This window comes from Loxodonta africana, chromosome 17 (genome assembly GCF_030014295.1).
Source record: "Loxodonta africana isolate mLoxAfr1 chromosome 17, mLoxAfr1.hap2, whole genome shotgun sequence".
NCBI lineage: Eukaryota > Metazoa > Chordata > Mammalia > Proboscidea > Elephantidae > Loxodonta > Loxodonta africana.
Genome location: NC_087358.1, coordinates 9,815,751 through 9,837,446, shown reverse-complemented (window position 1 = coordinate 9,837,446; position 21,696 = coordinate 9,815,751). Strand labels below are relative to the sequence as shown.

General features: G+C 37.6%; 1 protein-coding gene across 1 annotated transcript in view; it reads left to right on the top strand.

The window, feature by feature from the left end:
* The window catches only part of DNAJC3 (DnaJ heat shock protein family (Hsp40) member C3), a 94,782-nt gene that overhangs the window by 19,948 nt on the left and 53,138 nt on the right, over positions 1-21,696 (top strand). The window contains exons 3-4 of the mRNA XM_064269979.1: positions 13,398-13,522; positions 16,014-16,088. Of these exons, the coding sequence (XP_064126049.1) occupies positions 13,398-13,522; positions 16,014-16,088 (200 nt within the window). The remainder of the gene's footprint in view (positions 1-13,397; positions 13,523-16,013; positions 16,089-21,696) is intronic.

The window sequence follows — 21,696 nt, the reverse complement described above, 5'->3', positions numbered from 1 at the left end:
CAATTATGGGTGAATGAGTTTAGTGCTGTCATTTTGATGTTTTTTTTGTGTGTTGTCGGCAGTTTGTTTTTCCCACTCAATTTTTTGTGCTGTGTAATTTATATATTGTGTTTTCCTTTTATTCGTTGTTGCTGATTTTGTTTTTGCTGAGTTTTTATTTTTTTCTTGTATTTTATTGTGATGAGTAGGATTGTTAGTCTCCTTTGTGGTTACCTTAATATTTACCTATATTTTTCTAAGTTTAAACCTAACTTTTATGTCTTTATGTAGCCTTGACTTCCTGTCCATATGAAAGATCTATGACTACATTTCTTAATCCCTCTTTATTGTTTTAATGTTATCTTCTTTTACATAATGTCATTGCTGTTTCCCTGTTTTGAGCGGTTTTTTTATCTTGATTTATTTTTGTGAGTTCCCTATCTGGGTTGACATCTGGTTGCTCTGTCCTGTGCTCTAAAAAAAAAAAAAAAAAATCTAGTCATCTGATATTATTGATTTTCTAACCAGAGAACTCCCTTTAGTATTTCCTGTAGTTTTGATTTGGTTTTTACAAATTCCCTAAACTTCTGTTTATCTGGAAATGACCTAATTTCACCTTTATATTTGAGAGATGGAAACCCTGGTGATGTAGTGGTTAAGTGCTACGGCTACTAACTAAAAGGTTGGCAGTTCAGATCCATCACGTGCTCCTTGGAAACTCTATGGGGCAGTTCTACCCTGTCCTACAGGGTCACTATGAGTTGGAATCGACTCGATGGCAGTGGGTTTGGTTTTTGGTGGTTTAATTTGAGAGACAGTTTTGCTGGATATATGATTCTTGGCTGGCAGTTTTTTCCTTTAGTGCTTTATATAAGTCATCCCATTGCCTTCTTGCCTGCATGGTTTCTGCCGAGTAGTCTGAGCTTATTCTTACTGACTCTCCTTTGTATGTGACTTTTTGCTTATCCCTAGGTGCTCTTAAAATGATCTCTTTATCTTTGGTTTTGGCAAGTTTGATTATAATATGTCTTGGTTTTTTTTTTTTTTTTGAGATCTACCTTATGTGGAGTTCAGTGAGCGTCTTGGATAGATACCTTCTCATCTCTCACGATATCAGGGAAGTTTTCTGCCAACAAATCTTGTACAATTCTCTCTGTATTTTCTGTTATTCCTCCCTGTTCTGGCACTCCGATCTCTTGTAGGTTATTTCTCTAGATAGAGTCCCACAGGATTTTTAGGGTTTCTTTGTTTTTTTGAGTTCTTTTATCTGATTTTTCTTCGATTATATTGGTGCTGAGTGTTTTATCTTCGGTCTCACCAATCCTGCCTTCCACTTTCTCGATTCTGCTCCTCAGACTTTCTATTGAGTCGTCTAATTTTATTGTGAATCTTTTGAATTTCCAATTGCTGTCTCTCTGTGGACTCTTGCAGCTTATTGCATTTTTCATTATGTTCTTGAAAAATTCCATTATATCATTTTGGAGGAGTTGTGGTAGTGTGCATATTTTTGCGGAATTGGCCACTTAATTTTAATATGTATATAATCATAAAACAATACTTACCAGCCTGTGGATGGGAATCTAGAAGCTCGGCTAGGCTTACTATTTATACAGTAATACTACTGTAAAGACCTGATATAACTCTTATAGTAGGCCGGGGGATAAAGAAATAATGAATGATAGAGTGGGCTAAGTCCTCATCTACCGTAGGAAGCAGTAAACACGGAAGGTGCAGAACTGGTAAATCCGGAGCAGACTCAGAAACAGATTATTTTGAAATGAGAATGAATATAGCTTTAAAAAGTTAAAGTTGCTTCTAGAGAACATGACTGATAGTTTTTCTCATAAACATTATAATACTGTTTGACCTTTTAGAAATGGTGGCTACGTGTTATTTTTGATAAAAAATAAAATTAACTTATACTCAGAGCCACTAGTCTGGCAGGATGTGAAGTTAAAAAACATTGTACTAAAAATATATGTATCCAAACACTCTCTCTGTGATGTATTTTTTGGCATTTTTCAGCTAAATATCCAAATTTATAAACAATTATAAGGAAAAAAAAGACTTTTAAGGTGTGTATTGTGTATTACTTTTTAATATCTATGGCATATCATTGTGTTATATAAGTAAGCAATGTGGCTTTATTATAGAATTTAGAATCTTCAAGTCTGTTGGAAAAAGTGTTGGAAACAAATCATTGGCATCTCTGCAATTCCATAAAAATATGAGAACAAGCTTAAAATAGTCTGAAAGTACCCGTTATTTTAAAATCATAAAATAATTTTAAGAATTATTAATGCTGAATAACCTAAGAAGAAGTCTCAAGGGAAATACAAAAATATATTGACCTGAATGAAAATAAAATACAACAAATTAAAACTTGTGGGATGCAGTTAGAGTGATGAGAGGAAGAATTATAATGCTAATGCGTACATTAGAAAAGTCTCAAATCAATAGTCTTAGCTGCCATTTCAAGAAACTTGATGAAGAGCAAAATAAACCAAAAGCAAGGAGCAGGAAAGAAATAATAAAAATCAGAGTGTAAGTCAATAAAATTGACAACAGAAAAGCAGTAGAAAAAAACAAAGAAAGCTGCTATGAAAAGATCGTGGACAAACCTCTTAGCAAGACTCACAAAGAAAAAGGCGCAGGTTACTAGTAATCAGGAATGAAACGGGGCTATCACTTCAGACCCTGCAGACTTCAAAAAGGGTGATAAGGGAATACTACGAACAACTGTTAGACACACAAATTTGACACCGAAGGTGAAATGGACCAACTCCTCAAAAAGCACGCGCTATCACCCTGTGCCGTCAAGTCGATTCTGACTCCTGGCAACCCTATAGGATAGAGTAGAATTGCCCCACAGGATTTCCAAGGCAGTCATCTTTACGGAAGCAGACTGCCACGTCCTTCTCCCTTGATCCAGTTGGTGGGTTCAAGCCGCTGACCTTTCAGTTGGCTACCAAACGCTTAACCACAGATCCATCAGGGCTCCTTAAAGAATAAGTTAATTTTATTTTTATCAAAAATAACACGTAGCCATCATTTTAGGAGGTCAAATAGTATCATAAGGTTTATGAGAAAAACTATCAGTTATGTTCTCTAGGAGCAGCTTTGCTTAACTTTTTAAAGCTATATTCATTCACAGTTCAAAATAATCTGTTGATGACTCTGCTCTTGATTTACCAGTTTTGCGCCTTCCGTGTTTACTACTTCTTATGGTAGATGAGGACTTAGCCCTCTCTGCGATTCCTTTATTTCTCTATCCCCTGGCCTACTAGTAATCCCAGCCGAGCCCCTAGATTGCCATCCACAGGCTCATGAGTATTGTACTGTGAATATATTTCTTTTCTTTGATAACTCTTTGCTTTTCCTAGTATTTAAAACTGTTGCTGCTGCAACTTTTCCTCTTCTCTTTCTCCTCTTCTTCCCGCTCCTTTGTTTTTTGTGTATCCATTATTAAATGACTCCCAGTCTTCTCCGGAACTTGAAAGCCCCTTTTTGTATGATCAGAAACAAAGTACTTAGATTCCTTTTTACTTGGGGATGGCCCTTCTGATTCAGTCTATACTTGTGTCTCCCTAGGCCTACTGTATGCTATCATTTTGGGACACACTTCATTTTCATGAGAATTTTCTTTGCTTCTCTTTTGTATCTTCTGAATCATGGATTACTTCTTTTTCTTTGTTTATTCCTTAATTTTTGTAGAATACATCCTTTAGTAGCTTCTTGAGAAAGATTACAAGAGAGATTAATTTTTGAGACCTTGCCTTCATGTCATGGCTAACAATAGAATTATAGGAGGAAATAATTTTCTTATAGATTTTTAATTTATTTGAAAAATTTTATAGTGATAAAATATATATAACAAAATTTGCCATTTTAAATGTATAATTCAGTGGTATTAATTACATTCAAAATTTTATACAATCATCCCTACTATTTCCAAAGCTTTTTCGTTACCCCAAGTAGAAACTCTGTACCCGTTAAGCAATAACTTTCTGTTCCCCCTTATTCCCAGGCCTTGTCTCTATGAATTTGCCTATTCTGGACATTTTTTATAAATGGAATCATATGATATGTGGCCTTTTGTGATTGACTTTTCAGTTTGCATTATGTTTTTTTTTTTTAATTAACTTTTATTAAGCTTCAAGTGAACAATTTACAAATCCAATCAGTCTGTCACGTGTAAGTTTACATACATCTTACTCCCTTCTCCCACTTGCTCTCCCCCTATTGAGTCAGCCCTTTCAGTCTCTCGTTTCCTGCCAATTTTGCCATCTTCTCTCTCTCTCTATCTTCCCATCCCCCCTCCAGTCAAGAGTTGCCAACATACTCTCCAGTGTCCACCTGATTTAATTAGCTCACTCTTCATCAGCATCTCCGCCCACCCCCCCCCACCCGCTGACCAGTCCCTTTCATGTCTGATGAGTTGTCTTCAGGGATGGTTCCTGTCCTGTGCCTACAGAAGGTCTGGGGAGCATTGCCGCCGGGATTCCTCTAGTCGCAGTCAGACCATTAAGTCTGGTCTTTTTATGAGAATTTGGGGTCTGCATCCCACTGATCTCCTGCTCCCTCAGGAGTTCTCTGTTGTGCTCCCTGACAGGGCAGTCATCGATTGTGGCCGGGCACCAACTAGTTCTTCTGGTCTCAGGATGATGTAGGTCTCTGGTTCATGTGGCCCTTTCTGTCTCTTGGGCTCTTAGTTGTCGTGTGACCTTGGTGTTCTTCATTTTCCTTTGCTCCAGGTGGGTTGAGACCAATTGATGCATCTTAGATGGCCGCTTGTTAGCATTTAAGACCCCAGACGCCACATTTCAAAGTGGGATGCAGGATGTTTTCATAATAGAATTATTTTGCCAATTGACTTAGAAGTCCCCTCAAACCATGTTCCCCAGACCCCGGCCCCTGCTCCGCTGACCTTTGAAGCATTCATTTTATCCCGGAAACCTCTCTGCTTTTAGTCCAGTCCAATTGGGCTGACATTCCTTGTATTGAGTGTTGTCTTTCCCTTCACCCAAAGCAGTTCTTATCTACTGATTGATCAATAAAAAACCCTCTCCCTCCCTCCCTCCCTTCCCCCTTCGTAACCACAAAAGTATGTGTTCTTCTCAGTTTTTTCTATTTCTCAAGATCTTATAATAGTGGTCTTATACAGTATTTGTCCTTTTGCCTCTGACTCATTTCGCTCAGCATAATGCCTTCCAGATTCCTCCACATTATGAAATGTTTCACAGATTCGTCACTGTTCTTTATCGATGCGTAGTATTCCATTGTGTGACTATACCACAATTTATTTACCCATTCATCCGTTGACGGACACCTTGGTTGCTTCCAGCTTTTTGCTATTGTAAACAGAGCTGCAATAAACATGGGTGTGCATATATCTGTTTGTGTGAAGGCTCTTGTATCTCTAGGGTATATTCCGAGGAGTGGGATTGTATGGTAGTTCTATTTCTAACTGTTTAAGTTAGAAATAGAACTACCATTTAAGTTCTATTTCTGGGTTATATGGTAGTTCTATTTCTAACTGTTTAAGATAACGCCAGATGGATTTCCAAAGTGGTTGTACCATTTTACATTCCCACCAGCAGTGTATGAGAGTTCCAATCTCTCCGCAGCCTCTCCAACATTTATTATTTTGTGTTTTTTGGATTAATGCCAGTCTAGTTGGTGTGAGATGGAATCTCATCGTAGTTTTAATTTGCATTTCTCTAATGGCTAATGATCGGGAGCATTTTCTCATGTATCTGTTGGCTGCCTGAATATCTTCTTTAGTGAAATGTGTGTTCATATCCTTTGCCCACTTCTTGATTGGGTTGTTTGTCTTTTCGTGGTTGAGTTTTGACAGAATCATGTAAATTTTAGAGATCAGGCGCTGGTCTGAGATGTCATAGCTGAAAATTCTTTCCCAGTCTGTACGTGGTCTTTTTACTCTTTTGGTGAAGTCTTTAGACGAGCATAGGTGTTTGATTTTTAGGAGCTCCCAGTTATCTGGTTTCTCTTCATCATTTTTGATAATGTTTTGTATTCTGTTTATGCCCTGTATTAGGGCTCCTAGGGTTGTCCCTATTTTTTCTTCCATGATCTTTATCGTTTTAGTCTTTATGTTTAGGTCTTTGATCCACTTGGAGGTAGTTTTTGTGCATGGTGTGAGGTATGGGTCCTGTTTCATTTTTTTGCAAATGGATATCCAGTTATGCCAGCACCATTTGTTAAAAAGACTATCTTTTCCCCAATTAACTGACACTGGTCCTTTGTCAAATATCAGCTGCTCATACATGGATGGATTTATATCTGGATTCTCAGTCCTGTTCCATTGGTCTATGTGCCTGTTGTTGTACCAGTACCAGGCTGTTTTGACTACTGTAGCTGTATAATAGGTTCTGAAATCAGGTAGAGTGAGGCCTCCCACTTTCTTCTTCTTTTTCAGTAATGCTTTGCTTATCCGGGGGTTCTTTCCCTTCCATATGAAATTGGTGATTTGTTTCTCTATCCACTTAAAATGTGACATTGGAATTTGGATCGGAAGTGTGTTATATGTATAGATGGCTTTTGGTAGAATAGACATTTTTACTATGTTAAGTCTTCCTATCCATGAGCAGGGTATGTTTTTCCACTTAAGTATGTCCTTTTGAATTTCTTGTAGTAGAGCTTTGTAGTTTTCTTTGTATAGGTCTTTTACATCCTTGGTAAGATTTATTCCTAAGTATGTTATCTTCTTGGGGGCTACTGTGAATGGTATTGATTTGGTTATTTCCTCTTCGGTGTTCTTTTTGTTGATGTAGAGGAATCCAAGTGATTTTTGTATGTTTATTTTATAACCTGAGACTTTGCCAAACTCTTCTATTAGTTTCAGTAGTTTTCTGGAGGATTCCTTAGGGTTTTCCGTGTATACGATCATGTCATCTGCAAATAGTGATAGCTTTACTTCCTCCTTGCCAATCCGGATACCCTTTATTTCTTTGTCTAGCCTAATTGCCCTGGCTAGGACTTCAAGTATGATGTTGAATAAGAGTGGTGATAAAGGGCATCCTTGTCTGGTTCCCGTTCTCAAGGGAAATGCTTTCAGGTTCTCTCCATTTAGAGTGATATTGGCTGTTGGCTTTGCATAGATGCCCTTTATTATGTTGAGGAATTTTCCTTCAATTCCTATTTTGGTAAGAGTTTTTATCATAAATGGGTGTTGGACTTTGTCAAATGCCTTTTCTGCATCTATTGATAAGATCATGTGGTTTTTATCTTTTGTTTTATTTATGTGATGGATTACATTAATGGTTTTTCTGATATTAAACCAGCCTTGCATACCTGGGATAAATCCCACTTGATCAGGGTGAATTATTTTTTTGATGTGTTGTTGGATTGTATTGGCTAGAATTTTGTTGAGGATTTTTGCATCTATGTTCATGAGGGATATAGGTCTATAATTTTCTTTTTTTTTGTAATGTCTTTACCTGGTTTTGGTATCAGGGAGATGGTAGCTTCATAGAATGAGTTGGGTAGTATTCCGTCTTTCTCTATGCTTTGAAATACCTTCAGTAGTAGTGGTGTTAAGTCTTCTCTGAAGGTTTGGTAGAACTCTGCAGTGAAGCTGTCCGGGCCGGGGCTTTTTTTTGTTGGAAGCTTTTTGATTACCGTTTCAATCTCTTATTTTGTTATGGGTCTATTTAGTTGTTCTACTTCTGAATGTGTTAGTTTAGGTAGGTAGTGTTTTTCCAAGAATTCATCCATTTCTTCTAGGTTTTCAAATTTGTTAGAGTACAATTTTTCATGGTAATCTGAAATGATTCTTTTAATTTCATTTGGTTCTGTTGTGATGTGGTCCTTCTCGTTTCTTATTCGGGTTATTTGTTTCCTTTCCTGTATTTCTTTAGTCAGTCTAGCCAATGGTTTATCAATTTTGTTAATTTTTTCAAAGAACCAGCTTTTGGCTTTGTTAATTCTTTCAATTGTTTTTCTGTTCTCTAATTCATTTAGTTCAGCTCTAATTTTTATTATTTGTTTTCTTCTGGTGCCTGATGGGTTCTTTTGTTGCTCAGTTTCTATTTGTTTTCAAGTTGTAGGGACAGTTCTCTGCTTTTGGCTCTTTCTTCTTTTTGTATGTGTGCATCTATCGATATAAATTGGCCTCTGAGCACTGCTTTTGCTGTGTCCCAGAGGTTTTGATAGGAAGTATTTTCATTCTCGTTGCATTCTACGAATTTCCTTATTCCCTCCTTGATGTCTTCTATAACCCAGTCTTTTTTCAGGAGGGTATTGTTCATTTTCCAAGTATTTGATTTCTTTTCCCTAGTTTTTCTGGTATTGATTTCTAGTTTTATTGCCTTGTGGTCTGAGAAGATGCTTTGTAATATTTCGATGTTTTGGATTCTGCAAAGGTTTGTTTTATGACCTAATATGTGGTCTATTCTAGAGAATGTTCCATGTGCACTAGAAAAAAAAGTATATTTTGCAGCAGTTGGGTGGAGAGTTCTGTATAAGTCAATGAGGTCAAGTTGGTTGATTGTTGTAAGTAGGTCTTCCGTGTCTCTATTGAGCTTCTTACTGGATGTCCTGTCCTTTTCCGAAAGTGGTGTGTTGAAGTCTCCTACTATAAATGTGGAGGTGTCTATCTCACTTTTCAATTCTGTTAAAATTTGATTTATGTATCTTGCAGCCCTGTCATTGGGTGCATAAATATTTAATATGGTTATGTCTTCCTGATCAATTGTCCCTTTTATCATTATATAGTGTCCTTCTTTATCCTTTGTGGTGGATTTGTCTAAAGTCTATTTTGTCAGAAATTAATATTGCTACTCCTCTTCTTTTTTGCTTATAGTTTGCTTGATATATTTTTTTCAATCTTTTGAGTTTTAGTTTGTTTGTGTCTCTAAGTCTAAGGTGTGTCTCTTGTAGGCAGCATATAGATGGATCGTGCTTCTTTATCCAGTCCGTGACTCTCTGTCTCTTTATTGGTGGATTTAGTCCATTTATATTCAGCGTAATTATAGATAAATAAGTTTTTAGTGCTGTCATTTTGATGCCTTTTCATGTGTGTTGTTGGCCATTTCATTTTTCCACATACTTTTTTGTGCTGAGACGTTTTTCTTAGTAGATTGTGAGATCCTCATTTTCATAATGTTTAACTTTATGTTAGTTGAGTCGTTACTTTTTTCTTGAGTTATGGAGTTGATATTCTTTTTTGTGGTTACCTTATTATTTACCCCTATTTTTCTAAGTAAAAACCTAACTTGTATTGTTCTATATCGCCTTGTATCACTCTCCATCTGGCAGTTCAATGCCTCCTATATTTAGTCCCTCTTTTTGATTATTGTCATCTTTTACCTATTGACTTCCATGATTCCCTGTTATGTGTATTACTTTATTTATTTATTTAGAATTAATCTTAATTTGTTTTTGTGCTTTCCCTATTTGAGTTGATATCAGGACGTTCTGTTTTGTGACCTTGTATTGTGCTGGTATCTGATATTATTGGTCATCTGACCAAACAATCTCCTTTAGCATTTCTTGTAGCCTTGGTTTGGTTTTTGCAAATTCTCTAAACTTGTGTTTATCTGTAAATATCTTAATTTCTCCTTCATATTTCAGAGAGGGTTTTGCTGGATATATGATCCTTGGTTGGCAGTTTTTCTCCTTCAGTGCTCTGTATACGTCATCCCATTTCCTTCTTGCCTGCATGGTTTCTGCTGAGTAGTCTGAACTTATTCTTATTGCTTCTCCCTTGAAGGAAACCTTTCTTTTCTCCCTGGCTGCTTTTAAAATTTTCTGTTTATCTTTGGTTTTGGCAAGTTTGATGGTAATATGTCTTGGTGTTTTTCTTTTTGGATCAATCTTAAATGGGGTTCGATGAGCATCTTGGATAGATATCCTTTCGTCTTTCATGATGTCAGGGAAGTTTTGTGTCAAGAGTTCTTCAACTATTTTCTCTGTGTTTTCTGTCCCCCCTCCCTGTTCTGGGACTCCAATCACTCGCAAGTTATCCTTCTTGATAGAGTCCCACATGATTCTTAGGGTTTCTTCATTTTTTTTAATTCTTTTATCTGATTTTTTTTCAGCTATGTTGGTTTTGATTCCCTGGTCCTCCAGATGTCCCAGTCTACATTCTAATTGCTCGAGTCTGCTCCTCTGACTTCCTATTGCGTTGTCTAATTCTGTTATTTTATTGTTAATCTTTTTGATTTCTACATGTTGTCTCTCTATGGATTCTTGCAACTTATTAATTTTTCCACTGTGTTCTTGAATAACCTTTTTGAGTTCTTCAACAGTTTTATCAGTGTGTTCCTTGGCTTTTTGTGCAGTTAGCCTAATTTCATTTGTGATGTCTTTAAGCATTCTGGAAATTAGTTTTTTATATTCTGTATCTGATAATTCCAGGATTGTATCTTCATTTGGGAAAGATTTTGATTCTTTTGTTTGGGTGGTTGTAGAAGCTGTCATGGTCTGCTTCTTTATGTGGTTTGATATGGACTGCTGTCTCCGAGCCATCACTGGGAAACTAGTTTTTCCAGAAAATCCGCTGACTGGTACGGTGGCTCCTGGCTCTGAAAACAATCGCTGTCTCCCCGTATGTGTTCGTTCTCCGTCTCTAAATCTGTGTTCGTTGTTCAGAGTTCATAGTTTGTTATGTATGTGATCGATTCACTTGTTTTTCCTAGTCTTTGTTGCAAGAGGGATCCGCGGTAGCGTCCACCTAGTCCGCCATCTTGGCCCCGCCTCCTTCATTCCTTTTTATGGCTGAGTAATAAGTCATTGTTTGTATATACCACATTTTGTTTATCCATTCTTCTGTTGATGGACACTTGGATTGTTTCCACCTTTTGGCTATTGTGAATAATACAACAGTGAACATTAGTGTGCAAGTGTCTGTTTGGACCCTTGCTTTCAGTTCTTTTTATTTATGGTGTGAAGTATCTAGGAGTGGAATTTCTGCATCATATGGTAATTCTGTTTAACTTTTTGAGGACTGGCCAAACTGTTTCCCCCTAGCAACTGTACCATTTCATTTACCACCAGCATTGCGTGGGGGTTCCAGTTTCTCCATATCTTTGCCAACAATTGTTACTTTCTTTTTTTTTTTTTGATACTAGCCATACTAGTGGGTGTGAAGTTGTATCTTATTATAGTTTTGGTTTTCATTTTCCTGGTGGCTAATGATGCTGAGCACCTTTTCAGGTGCTTTTGGCTAGTTGTATATTACATCTGGAGAAATACCTATTCAAGCCCGTTGGTCATTTTTTAATTAGGTTGTTTGATCCTGGTTGAGTTGTAGGAGTCTTGGATATTATATTCTGGATATTTTTCTGGACATATATATTCTGGATATTAAACGTTTATCAGCTATATGATGATTGTCTTTTCATTTTCTTGATAGTGTCCTTTGCACAAATGTGTTAAATTTTAATGAAATCAAATTTATCTATTTTTTTCTTTTGTCATATGGGCTTTTGGTGTTATACCTAAGAGGCCATTGCCAAATCCAAGGTCATGAAGCTTTAGCTCTCTGCATTCTTCTAAGAGTTTTATGATTTTATTACATTTAGGTCTTTGATTCATTTTGAGTTAATTTTTATTTATGGTGTGAAGTAGGGGTCCAGCTTCTTTCTTTTGCATGTGGATATCCAGTTGTCCCAGCACCATTTGTTGAAGGTAGACTACTGTTTCTGCATTGAATGGTCTTGACACCCTTGTTGAAAATCAGTTGGCCATAGATGAATGGGTTTATTTCTGGACTCCAGTTTTATTCCATTGTTCTGTATGTCTATCTTTATGCCAGTAAATCCATTTCTTTTTAATAGTAGAGATCTAAAAAGCTGATTGGGGGCTTTGCGTGTAGGGTGAGGTCTTGTTAACTGAGTGGGTCTTGCTATGAGTGGTTAGCGTGTCTTTTCTTTGGTCAGTTTTCCCAACAAGTAATCCTTCAATTTTCTTTTTTTGGTGTGGAGGTATGTCTGGAGGTGGGCAGACCTCCTCCTCTTTTTTTCTTAAAATTTATTTGGAAATAACTTCCAATTTAAAAGTTTCAAGTATAAGAATAGTACAAAGAACACCTGTATACTCTTCACCCAGTTTCACAAATTAACATTTTGCTCCATGTGCTTTATTGTTTTCTTCCCTGTGTTCACATATATACAGGAGCCCTGGTGGTACGGTGGTTAAGCACTCGACTGCTAACTGAAAGTGCAGTGGGTTCAAACCCACCAGCCACCCCGTGAGAGAAAAGACCCTGTGATCTGCTCCCGTAAAGATTATAGCCTGTGAAGCCCTATGGCGTAGGTCTAGTCTGTCACATAGGGTAACTATGAGTCGGAATTGGCTTGATGGTGCACAACAACAACATACATTTTATAAAATATGTGTTTGTATGTTTTCTGAATGAGAGTAAGTTGTATGCGTAATGGTCCTTACTCCATAATTACTTAGCTTTAGACCTTCAGGAAGTCTCTTCATTTTTGCTCTCCTCTGAGTATGGAGTTTTCCAGTTTGTCTGGCTCATCCTTCTCAAATAGCAAATCTCTAGTCTTGTGTAGAGATGAGGGAGGAGATAAGGGGTAAGAGAGTCTAAGTTCTTATTCAGACTTTTGCCAGTCCTCATAATATTTTTTCTGCCTCCTCTTATAACACGGACTTCACGTCTCCCATTTCTGAACCTTTCTGAGGTTCCGCAGCACAAGGTTCGCCTGTAATTGAATTCTTTCCCTTCCTACTTTGTAGGTGCCGAATAGTGGAATTACCTCAGAAACCTAACTCGTCCACTTGCTTTCCTTTTTTTAAATGTTAACATCTCTAGTGTCTTACTTCCACTCTTCTTCTTTGTCCTTGTGATTTGTGCTTTTATTTCTTCACTGCCATTTTAATTGGAGTTTATGAGCAGAAATGTGTACATTCAATGTATCAATTTAACTGGAAGTCTATGGTTTTCTAAAATCCTGTGAATAAGTACATAATTCGTCTTCTCAATCAGTATTTCACTTAAATTTCAGCAGACAAAGACAACAGACCGGCTTGCATAGTATAAAACTTATGAGTTGAAAATAGTTAATATTTTAGATTGGAGGTTGACAGATTTTTTCTGTAAAGGGCCAGATAGTATATGTTTTAGGCTTTATAGCCATACAGTCTGTTGCATATTTTCCTGTTTTCTTTAAGCCATTCTTAGCTTGGAAATCTGTGGGTTTGGCTCAAGGCCTATAGTTTGTCAACCCCTATTCTAGATTTATTTGCCCCGATAAGATCTTGCTAGACAACTTGACCTATTTTTTTTTTTAGGTTTTATTGTGATAATATATATAACAAGATGACCCATTTTTGATGAAGAAACTGTTTTCTTACTATCTTTCTTAATAGAATTTCAAACTCTATTTGATTTTTTGAAGACATTATTAAGAGTTAATATTTATTATTTTAATTTTCAGATGGCGACCCTGATAACTATATTGCTTACTATCGGAGAGCTACCGTCTTTTTAGCTATGGGTAAATCAAAAGCGGCACTTCCTGATTTAACTAAAGTGATTGAGTTGAAGATGGATTTCACTGCAGTAAGTGTATCTAAACTTTGTTTAAAGGTGAATTTAAGGGAGCTTGTTAGTTGCCATCGACGTGATTCCAGCTCATGGTGACCCCATGTGTGCAGCGTAGAATTGCTCCACAGAGTTTTAAAGGCTGTGACCTTTCAGAAGCAGATCACCAGGCCTGTCTCCCAAGGTGCCTTTGGGTGGGTTCTAACCACCAGCCATTTGGCTAGTAGCTGAGCACTTAACTGTTTGCGCCACCCAGGTAAGGTAAGGACTGGCATGCAAGGCATAGCCAGAGGCTATAGAAAGCTGCTATTAAATACTGGCCCTCAGAGTCCCTTGAATCAAAGGTCTGTGGTAAAGGGGAACAGTGGGTGCAGCAGGTCCTTTTTAGAAGTCTGGCAGGGATGTTAGCTTTAAGGTTTGAAAAGACGAGGTTTGAGGCTGAGAAACGAGGTGATTAAGAAGCTGTTGAATTCAGAGGCTGTCAGATGACTGGTGACTGCTTCAGTTAGGACTCTAGCAGTAAGAATAAAGAAGAGGGGTAGCTCAGCATGGTTCATCCTGAGGATACACTGCTAGGTTAGACAGCATTCTCGCCTGAAACCAACACAGCAGTTTCAGAGGCGGAGAAACTTACAGCCTACTGGGAAAGCCCGACGGTTGACACGTCACCGTAAGGGCTGTGGTAGAGGCCTGCAGAGGGAATGTGTGGGGAGGGGACAAAGGAAGAGCTTTCAGAGGGCGAATTGACAACCTATTGACCGATGAGATGGTTTCAAAGTTAATTTAGTAACTCGCTTATTATTTATGTCCTGAGATAACTGATTAGATATCTGCGTGAATGCTTGGTTTGAAATATTACTATTATTTTAAGATAGAATTTCCCAAGTGTCAAATCCATTAGTACTTTACAAAACCAATCACAACCTTTCACAAAGGTTAAAGTAGCTCGTTTTCCTGGTGTGATGGTAGCTATTAGCTAGTTGAAGCATCTTTAATATATCTGTGTTGGTGCATGTAGCAGGATTGGGGAAATTTTATGTATTGTGAAGTAGTATATAAGTTTCGGTAAAATAACGTATGGTTTCTATTTTATGGTAGATGCTGGTCATGAGACAGTTGGTAGTCTTGGAACAGATGGGATTAATTTTATCAGAAAAAGGAATAGTCGGAGATGGAGGAAGAGAAATGGATGCATGTTGAAAGGGAAGAGGCATTGTTGTTCAGGTTATAGCATGATAAATACCTGCGTTGAGAGTCAATAAACAAACCCAGTTCTGGAGCTTTGATTTATAAAACCCAAAATTACCTAACTTTTATGGTAGTGGCAGAAAGTTTTCGTGATGGTAAAAAGTATTCCTTTTTTTTATTGAGTTAAAATTCACATACTGTAAAATTCACTCTTTAAAGTGTACAGTTCAGTGGTTTTTACTATATGTACAAGGTTGTGCAATCATTCCCAAGCCCATTGCCGTTGAGTCAATTCCTCCTCCTAGCGACCCTACAGGACTGAGTAGAACTGCTCTATAGGGCTTCCAAAGCTGTACAGAAACAGACTGCCACATCTTTCTTCCACAGAGCAGCTGGTGGGTCCAAGCCACCAACCCTTCAGTTAGCAGTCAAGCGCTTTAACCACTGCACCACCAGGGCTCCTTGTGCAACCATTACCACTTCTAATTCCAGAACATTCTCGTCAGCCCGTAAAGAAATCTTGTAGCCATAGCAGCCGCTCCCCATTCTCCTTCCCCACAGCTCTGGCAGCCACCGGTGTGCGTTCTGTCCCCATGGATTTGCTTATTCTGGACATGTGGTGGCAGCCCCGGGTGGCTCAAGCGATGACCGTGCTTGGCTGCTGACTGAAAGGTCGGCAGTTTGAGTCCTTCCGGAGGTGCATGGGGAGAAGGTCCTGGTAACCTGCCTTCGAAAACACAGCCCCTGAACACGGGGCACGATTCTACTCCGACGCACGTGGGGCCACCAAGAGTTGGGATCGACTTGACAGGAACTGTTTTTTATGTTTGTTTTTTTGAGATTCCATAGAAATGGAATCATACAATATATGGCCTTTGTGTCTGACTTCTTTTATTTAGCATGATGTTTTTGAGATTCATTCACGTTATGGCGTGTATCCGTACTTTACTCCTTTTTGTGGCTGAATAGTATTTCACTGTATGGATATACCGTGTTTTATCGATTCTTCAGTTGATGGACATTTACGTTATGTCCACTTTTTGGCAGTTGCTGTGAACATTTATGTACAAGCTTTTATATGAAAATATGTTGTCAGTTCTCTTGGATATAGCGAAAGTGTTTTAAAGAAAGTGTACTTTAACAAACATTACACACATTCATCGGTTCCAGGAATTATCCTCAGAGTGCCCAGACAAACAAATGAGCATTGGAAAAATATTTCATTAATAATTTTATTAAGTTACTTCGGTTTATTCTTTGTGTTTAATGAAAATTTAGAAATGCCTACTACTCAAGATTACCCTCCCCCTGTCTTTTATAGGCAAGATTACAGAGAGGTCACTTATTACTCAAACAAGGAAAACTTGATGAAGCAGAAGATGATTTTAAAAAAGTGGTAAGTTAAGTTGAATCTGTACTTCACTCTGTAAAGATGTCATTTTGCATGAATATATTGGACCTATTTTTTGCATAAAGACATTTAATGTAGTAATTTATAGTTAAAAGGGAAAATACTAGTTAGATTTGTTTATATACGAATCACAGTTCCTGATTTAATATTAACAAATCACATTAACAGATGAAAAATAAAGTGTATGAATAAGGTACATAACCCTAAGTCAGTTCATACAGCTCACTTGTTCTGCTTTGTTTCCATGAGAATCTAGAGGTGTCTGTTGAGCTATTTTCAAAGTCTCCCTAAGTGACATGGGAACCCTTTGATTTGAAAGAAATAATGAAACATTCTTAAAAGGGAATTTTGCAATCATCCATTATAGCTGCTTTGCAAAATGTAAAGTGCTTTGGCCTTGTTGGGGAGAAAGTTACAGACTGCTTGTAACTGAATGGAGTATATACTGAAAAGGAGCCCTGGTGGCACAGTGGTTAAGAGCTGTGCTGCTAACCAAGAGGTCGGCGGTGTGAATCCACCAGCCACTCCTTGGAGATCCTACGGGGCAGTTCTCCCCTGTCTTATAGGGTCGCTATGAGTTGGAATCGACTCGATGGCCTTTCCGAGAGAGGTAGCCAACCAATCTCTCTGTGCCCTCATTTGACTTGGTTTAAGAACTGCAGTTTTGTTCTACATGAATGTGTTTCTAGAATGGACTAGAAAGGTATATGTATAACCCATTGTTCACTATTTGCATTTTTTTGTAGTTTATCCCAATTTTTTGTTATTATGAAAATAAATTGCGCACGCTTTCACAACCGTTATCACAACACTCAGTCATCTGCAGACAAATCTAAGATAAACATCAGATTGGACTGTGATCAATCAGAGACCGTCTCATGGGCTCAGTGAGATTATGTCTGTCTAATCTCCCCTAGAGCTTGGGAAGCCGCCTGAGAGCAGGCTGGAGAAGAACAGGTGACGGAGGCGATGGTACGGGAGCAACCTTTCCCTAGCCCAATGCTTTGTGCATGGCAGGTGTTGTGTAAACATTTGTTGAATGGATAAACGAATGATAAAAGATGAGAATGTTTTCTGCTCCTTAATAAGTACTTAAATCTATTACTTAGATTTTTTTTCTAATCACAACTCCAGAGGAGCCTTTTAGAAACCACACAATAATTTAGAGTATAATTTTAGCATAAACTAACCCTTGCTGGGGATCGGATATATCCTTTGGAAGAGAGTTCTTGGAACCTTATGCATGTTGTGGGAAAATGTCTTTTTTCTTTTTATTATTAATTTAAAATTATTAATTGTTTTAGATCTGTAAGAAAGTGTTGAAAATAATATAACACACATGTATACCCACTGCTCAGAGGTAATACATTTTGCCACTTTTTGATTTTTTTCTTTTTATTGTGCTTTAGATGAAAGCTTACAGCTCAAGTTAGTTTCTCATACAAAAATTTAAACACACATTGTTATGTGACCCTAGTTGCTATCCGTATAATGTGACAGCACGCTGGATTTCCCGCATCTATTCAACCAGCTCCTGTCCCTTTCTGCCTTCTCATCCCACCTCTGGACAGGAGCTGCCCATTTAGTCTCAATGTATCTGCTTAAAATAGGAAGCATAGTCTTCACGGGTGTCATCTTATGTCTTATAGTCCAGTGTAACCTTGGTCTGAAGAGTTGGATTCGGGCATGGTTTTAGTTCTGGGTTAACAGAGCCCGGGGACCCTGTCTTCTGGGGTTCCTCTAGTCTTAGTCAGACCATTAAGTCCGGTCTTTTTATGTGAATTTGAGTCCTGCACCCCACTTTTCTGCTCCATCAGGGACTCTGTGTTGTGTTCCTCGTCAGGGCGGTTATTGTTGGTAGCCAGGCACCATCTAGTTCTTCTGGTCTCAGGCTGATGGAGTCTCTGGTTTATGTGGCTCTTTTTGTCTCTTGGGTTATTATTTTCCTTGTGTCTTTGGTGTTCTTCATTCTCACATTTTGCCATTTTTGCCAAAGGAAGAAAGTAATTTTTAGTAGCTCTTTTAAAATTCAAATTTATTGTAAAATATATAGAACAAAATTTTGCATGTTAACTATTTTTAGTGTACAGTTCAGTGACATTAATTACATTCACCATGTTGTACAGCCATCATCAACATTTCCAGAAGCTTTTATCACTCCCAAAGGAGACTCAGCAGCACCTGCAAGCAGTAACTTCCTGTTCGTCTCTTCCCTCAGCCCGCTGGTAGTCACTCAGAAACTTTGGTCTGGATGGATTTGCCTGTCGTAGATACTATATAAGTGGGATCATACAGTTTTTATTTCACTTGGCGTCATGTTTGAAGGTTCATCCATGTTAGAGCGTGTGTCAGAACTTCTTTTCTCTTTATAGCGGAATGTTTTATTGTATTGTGTGCACATTTTATCTGTTCATCTGTTTGCAGTTGGTTTTTTATAGATGTGGCTGTACATGGCAGAGAGGGGAGGCTGGTCCTAAGTTTAATAATAAGTATGGGCCACACAGAGCCCTTGTGGTGCAGTGGTTAAGAGCTCGGCAGCTAACCAAAAAGTCATATTTTGAGTTCACCAGCCGCTCCTTGGAAACCTTACGGGGGCAGTTCTACTCTGTCCTATAGGGTCGCTATGAGTCAGAATGGACTCAGCAGCAATAGGTTTGGGTTTTTTTTTGTGTGTGTGTGTGTGGTTTATGGGCCACATAGAATTTTGACCTTGATGGATCATAGCAACTAAATGCCTCTGGATTATTCTCCAAGAGTCTTGGTCTTCAGAAAATGACAGCTTCTGGGGGGTGGAGGATGGCTTTAGTGCACTCAGGTGGGCTCTGGAGGCCTTAGTATCTCTACCTGGTCATGCCTGCCTTCTTGTGCAGGCTGCTGGTACTTAACTCTTTTATGAAACATTTTATGTGGTAAATATATATATGCATATACATTACTATGAGTTGGAATCGACTCAACGGCACTGGGTTATATATATATATGTATATGGAAATCCTGGTGGCGTAGTGGTTAGGTGCTACAGCTGCTAACCAAAGGGTTGGTAGTTTAAATCCACCAGGTGCTCCTTGGAAGCTCTATGGGGCAGTTCTCCTCTGTCCTGTAGGGTCACCATGAGTTGGAATTGACTCGACGACACTGGGTATATGTATATATACATAAAGACATTTGCTATTTCAACCACCAGGCTGCTTTCCAGAGTGGCTGTACCATTTTACATTCTCTGTTTCCTTGATATTTTCATTATTCTCTTATTTAAGCCACTTGGATAGATTTAATGGCTTAAATGACCTTGAACAACTTTTCATGTGGTTATTTGCCATCTGTGGTGAAATGTCCCTTCGTGACTTTTGCCCAAGTTCTAACTGGATTGTTTGCGTTAATACTCTTGATTTTAAGACTTTTAGAAATGCATTTTAGATACTGGTCCTTGGTCAGATATGTGGTTTGCAAATATTTTCTCCCAGTCAGTAGCTTGTGTTTTCATCCTCTTCACAGGGTCTTTGCAGAACAGAAGCTTTTAATTTTGATCAAGTCCAGTTTATCTCCATTTTCTTGTTTCCTTTATGGATTGTGTTTTTGGTGTCATGTCTAAGAACTTTTCACCAAGCAGTAGGTTCCAAAGATTTTTTTCCTATGTTGTAAATGTTTTATAGTTTTATATTTAAGCCTATGATCCATTTTGAGTAAATTTTTGTATAATGTGTGAGCTTTAGGTTGAGGTCCTTTTTTTTAATTTGTGTGCCTGTTCCATTGTTCTGGTTCCATTATTGCTTTTGCACTTTTGTCAGAAACCCACTTGGTTGTACTTGTGGTTATATTTCTGTGTTCTTTATTCTGTTTCATTGATCTGTGTGTCTATCCCTTTGCCATTACTATACTCTCCTGATTATGGTAGCTATGCAGTTAGTCTTAACATTGGGTAAAGTGATTCATCCCACTTTATTTTTCTTGATGATTATTGTGGCTTTTCTGGGGATTGCCTTTCCATATAAATTTTAAAATAAACTTGTCTACGTCTTGCTGGTACCTTGATAGGAATTGCAATAAACCTATAGATCAGTTTGGGAAGAACTGACATCTTTATTATGTTGAGTATTCCAATCCATGAATACAGTATTTCTCTGTATTTATTTGAGGCTTCTTTGATTTTTTTCATCAGTATTTTATAATTTTTGGCACACGAGTCCTATACATGTTTTATTAAATGTATACTTAAGTATTTGATTGGAGTGATTGTAAATGGTATTGTATTTTTAATTTCAGTTTTCACATTGTGTGAGCTCTTATCAGGAAATCTTAGTGGGCATACAGATGAGAGACCAAGTTATATTTAAACAGTGTAGAAGCTGTTTTTAAAGTTTATGTTACCAACAGTTTAGTTGTGTGTATAGAATAATTTTAGTTAGATTGATTCAGTTAAAGAAAAATATGAGTATAGAATTCATGTTATTTCAGAAGAATTTTATGTTAAGCTTTATTTAAAGTAAATTTAGATTGGCTGGAATACTTAGTCTGCCCAAGTTCATTATTGTGTTATTTGAAATTCAGAATAATTATTGGACAATCTCACATGAATATCCTTTGTCTGAACAAAAAGTATAGTGCATTCCAGGGGTTATGGGTGGCAGAGGATGAGACAAGATCATGAAATAGTAATGTTGGGGAAAATGTACCATTTAACATATATAAAATTGATTAAATATTTGAAACCTAGATTCTGTTGGACAAATAGTAAGAGAATTTTATCAGGCGGACAACATAGGAGATACAAACCAGAAGCTAGTATATACAATGTTCAACCTTTCTAAATCAAGAAATAAATATTAAAACTATTCAGAGGGTCCACTGTTCATTAACTTCAGCAAAAATAAATAAATATTATAGAGCCTTATACTGATGATACTTCAAGGAAGTATGTCCAGTCATGTAATACTGTTGACATTGCAAATATAAACAGCTTTTGCAGAACAGCCTGGCATAAGTATTATTAAAGAAAAACATTTCGCACAGAAGTATTTATTGGTACTCCATTTGTTTTATAAGCATTAGAGAATGTTGTGTCAATATGCTGTCTTAGTTGTTAGGTACCTTCAAGTCCATTCAGACTCATAAAAAATAGTGACCTTATATTTAACAGAATGAAACATTGCCTGGTCTTGCACCATCCTCGTAGTCGTTGCTACATTTGAGCTCATCGTTGCAGCCACTGTGTCAGTCCATCTCGTTGATCTTTTTCTCTGACCCTCTGCTTTACCAAGCATAATGTCTTTCTCCCAGGACTGATCCCTCCTGATAACACGTCCAAAGTATGTGAGACAAAGTCTCGCCATCCTTGCTTCTAAGGAGCATTATGCTGTACTTCTTCCAAGACATTTGTTTGTTCTTCCTGCAGTCCATGGTATATTCAGTATTCTTCGCCAACATCATAAGTCAAAGGCACCATTTCTTGTTTGGTCTTCCCTATTCATTTTCAACTTTTGCATGCATATGAGGCAATTGAAAATACCATGGCTTGGGTCCAAGTGTACGTTAGTCCTCAAAATGACACCTTTGCATTTTAACATTTTAAAGGGTTTTTTTGCAGCAGATTTTC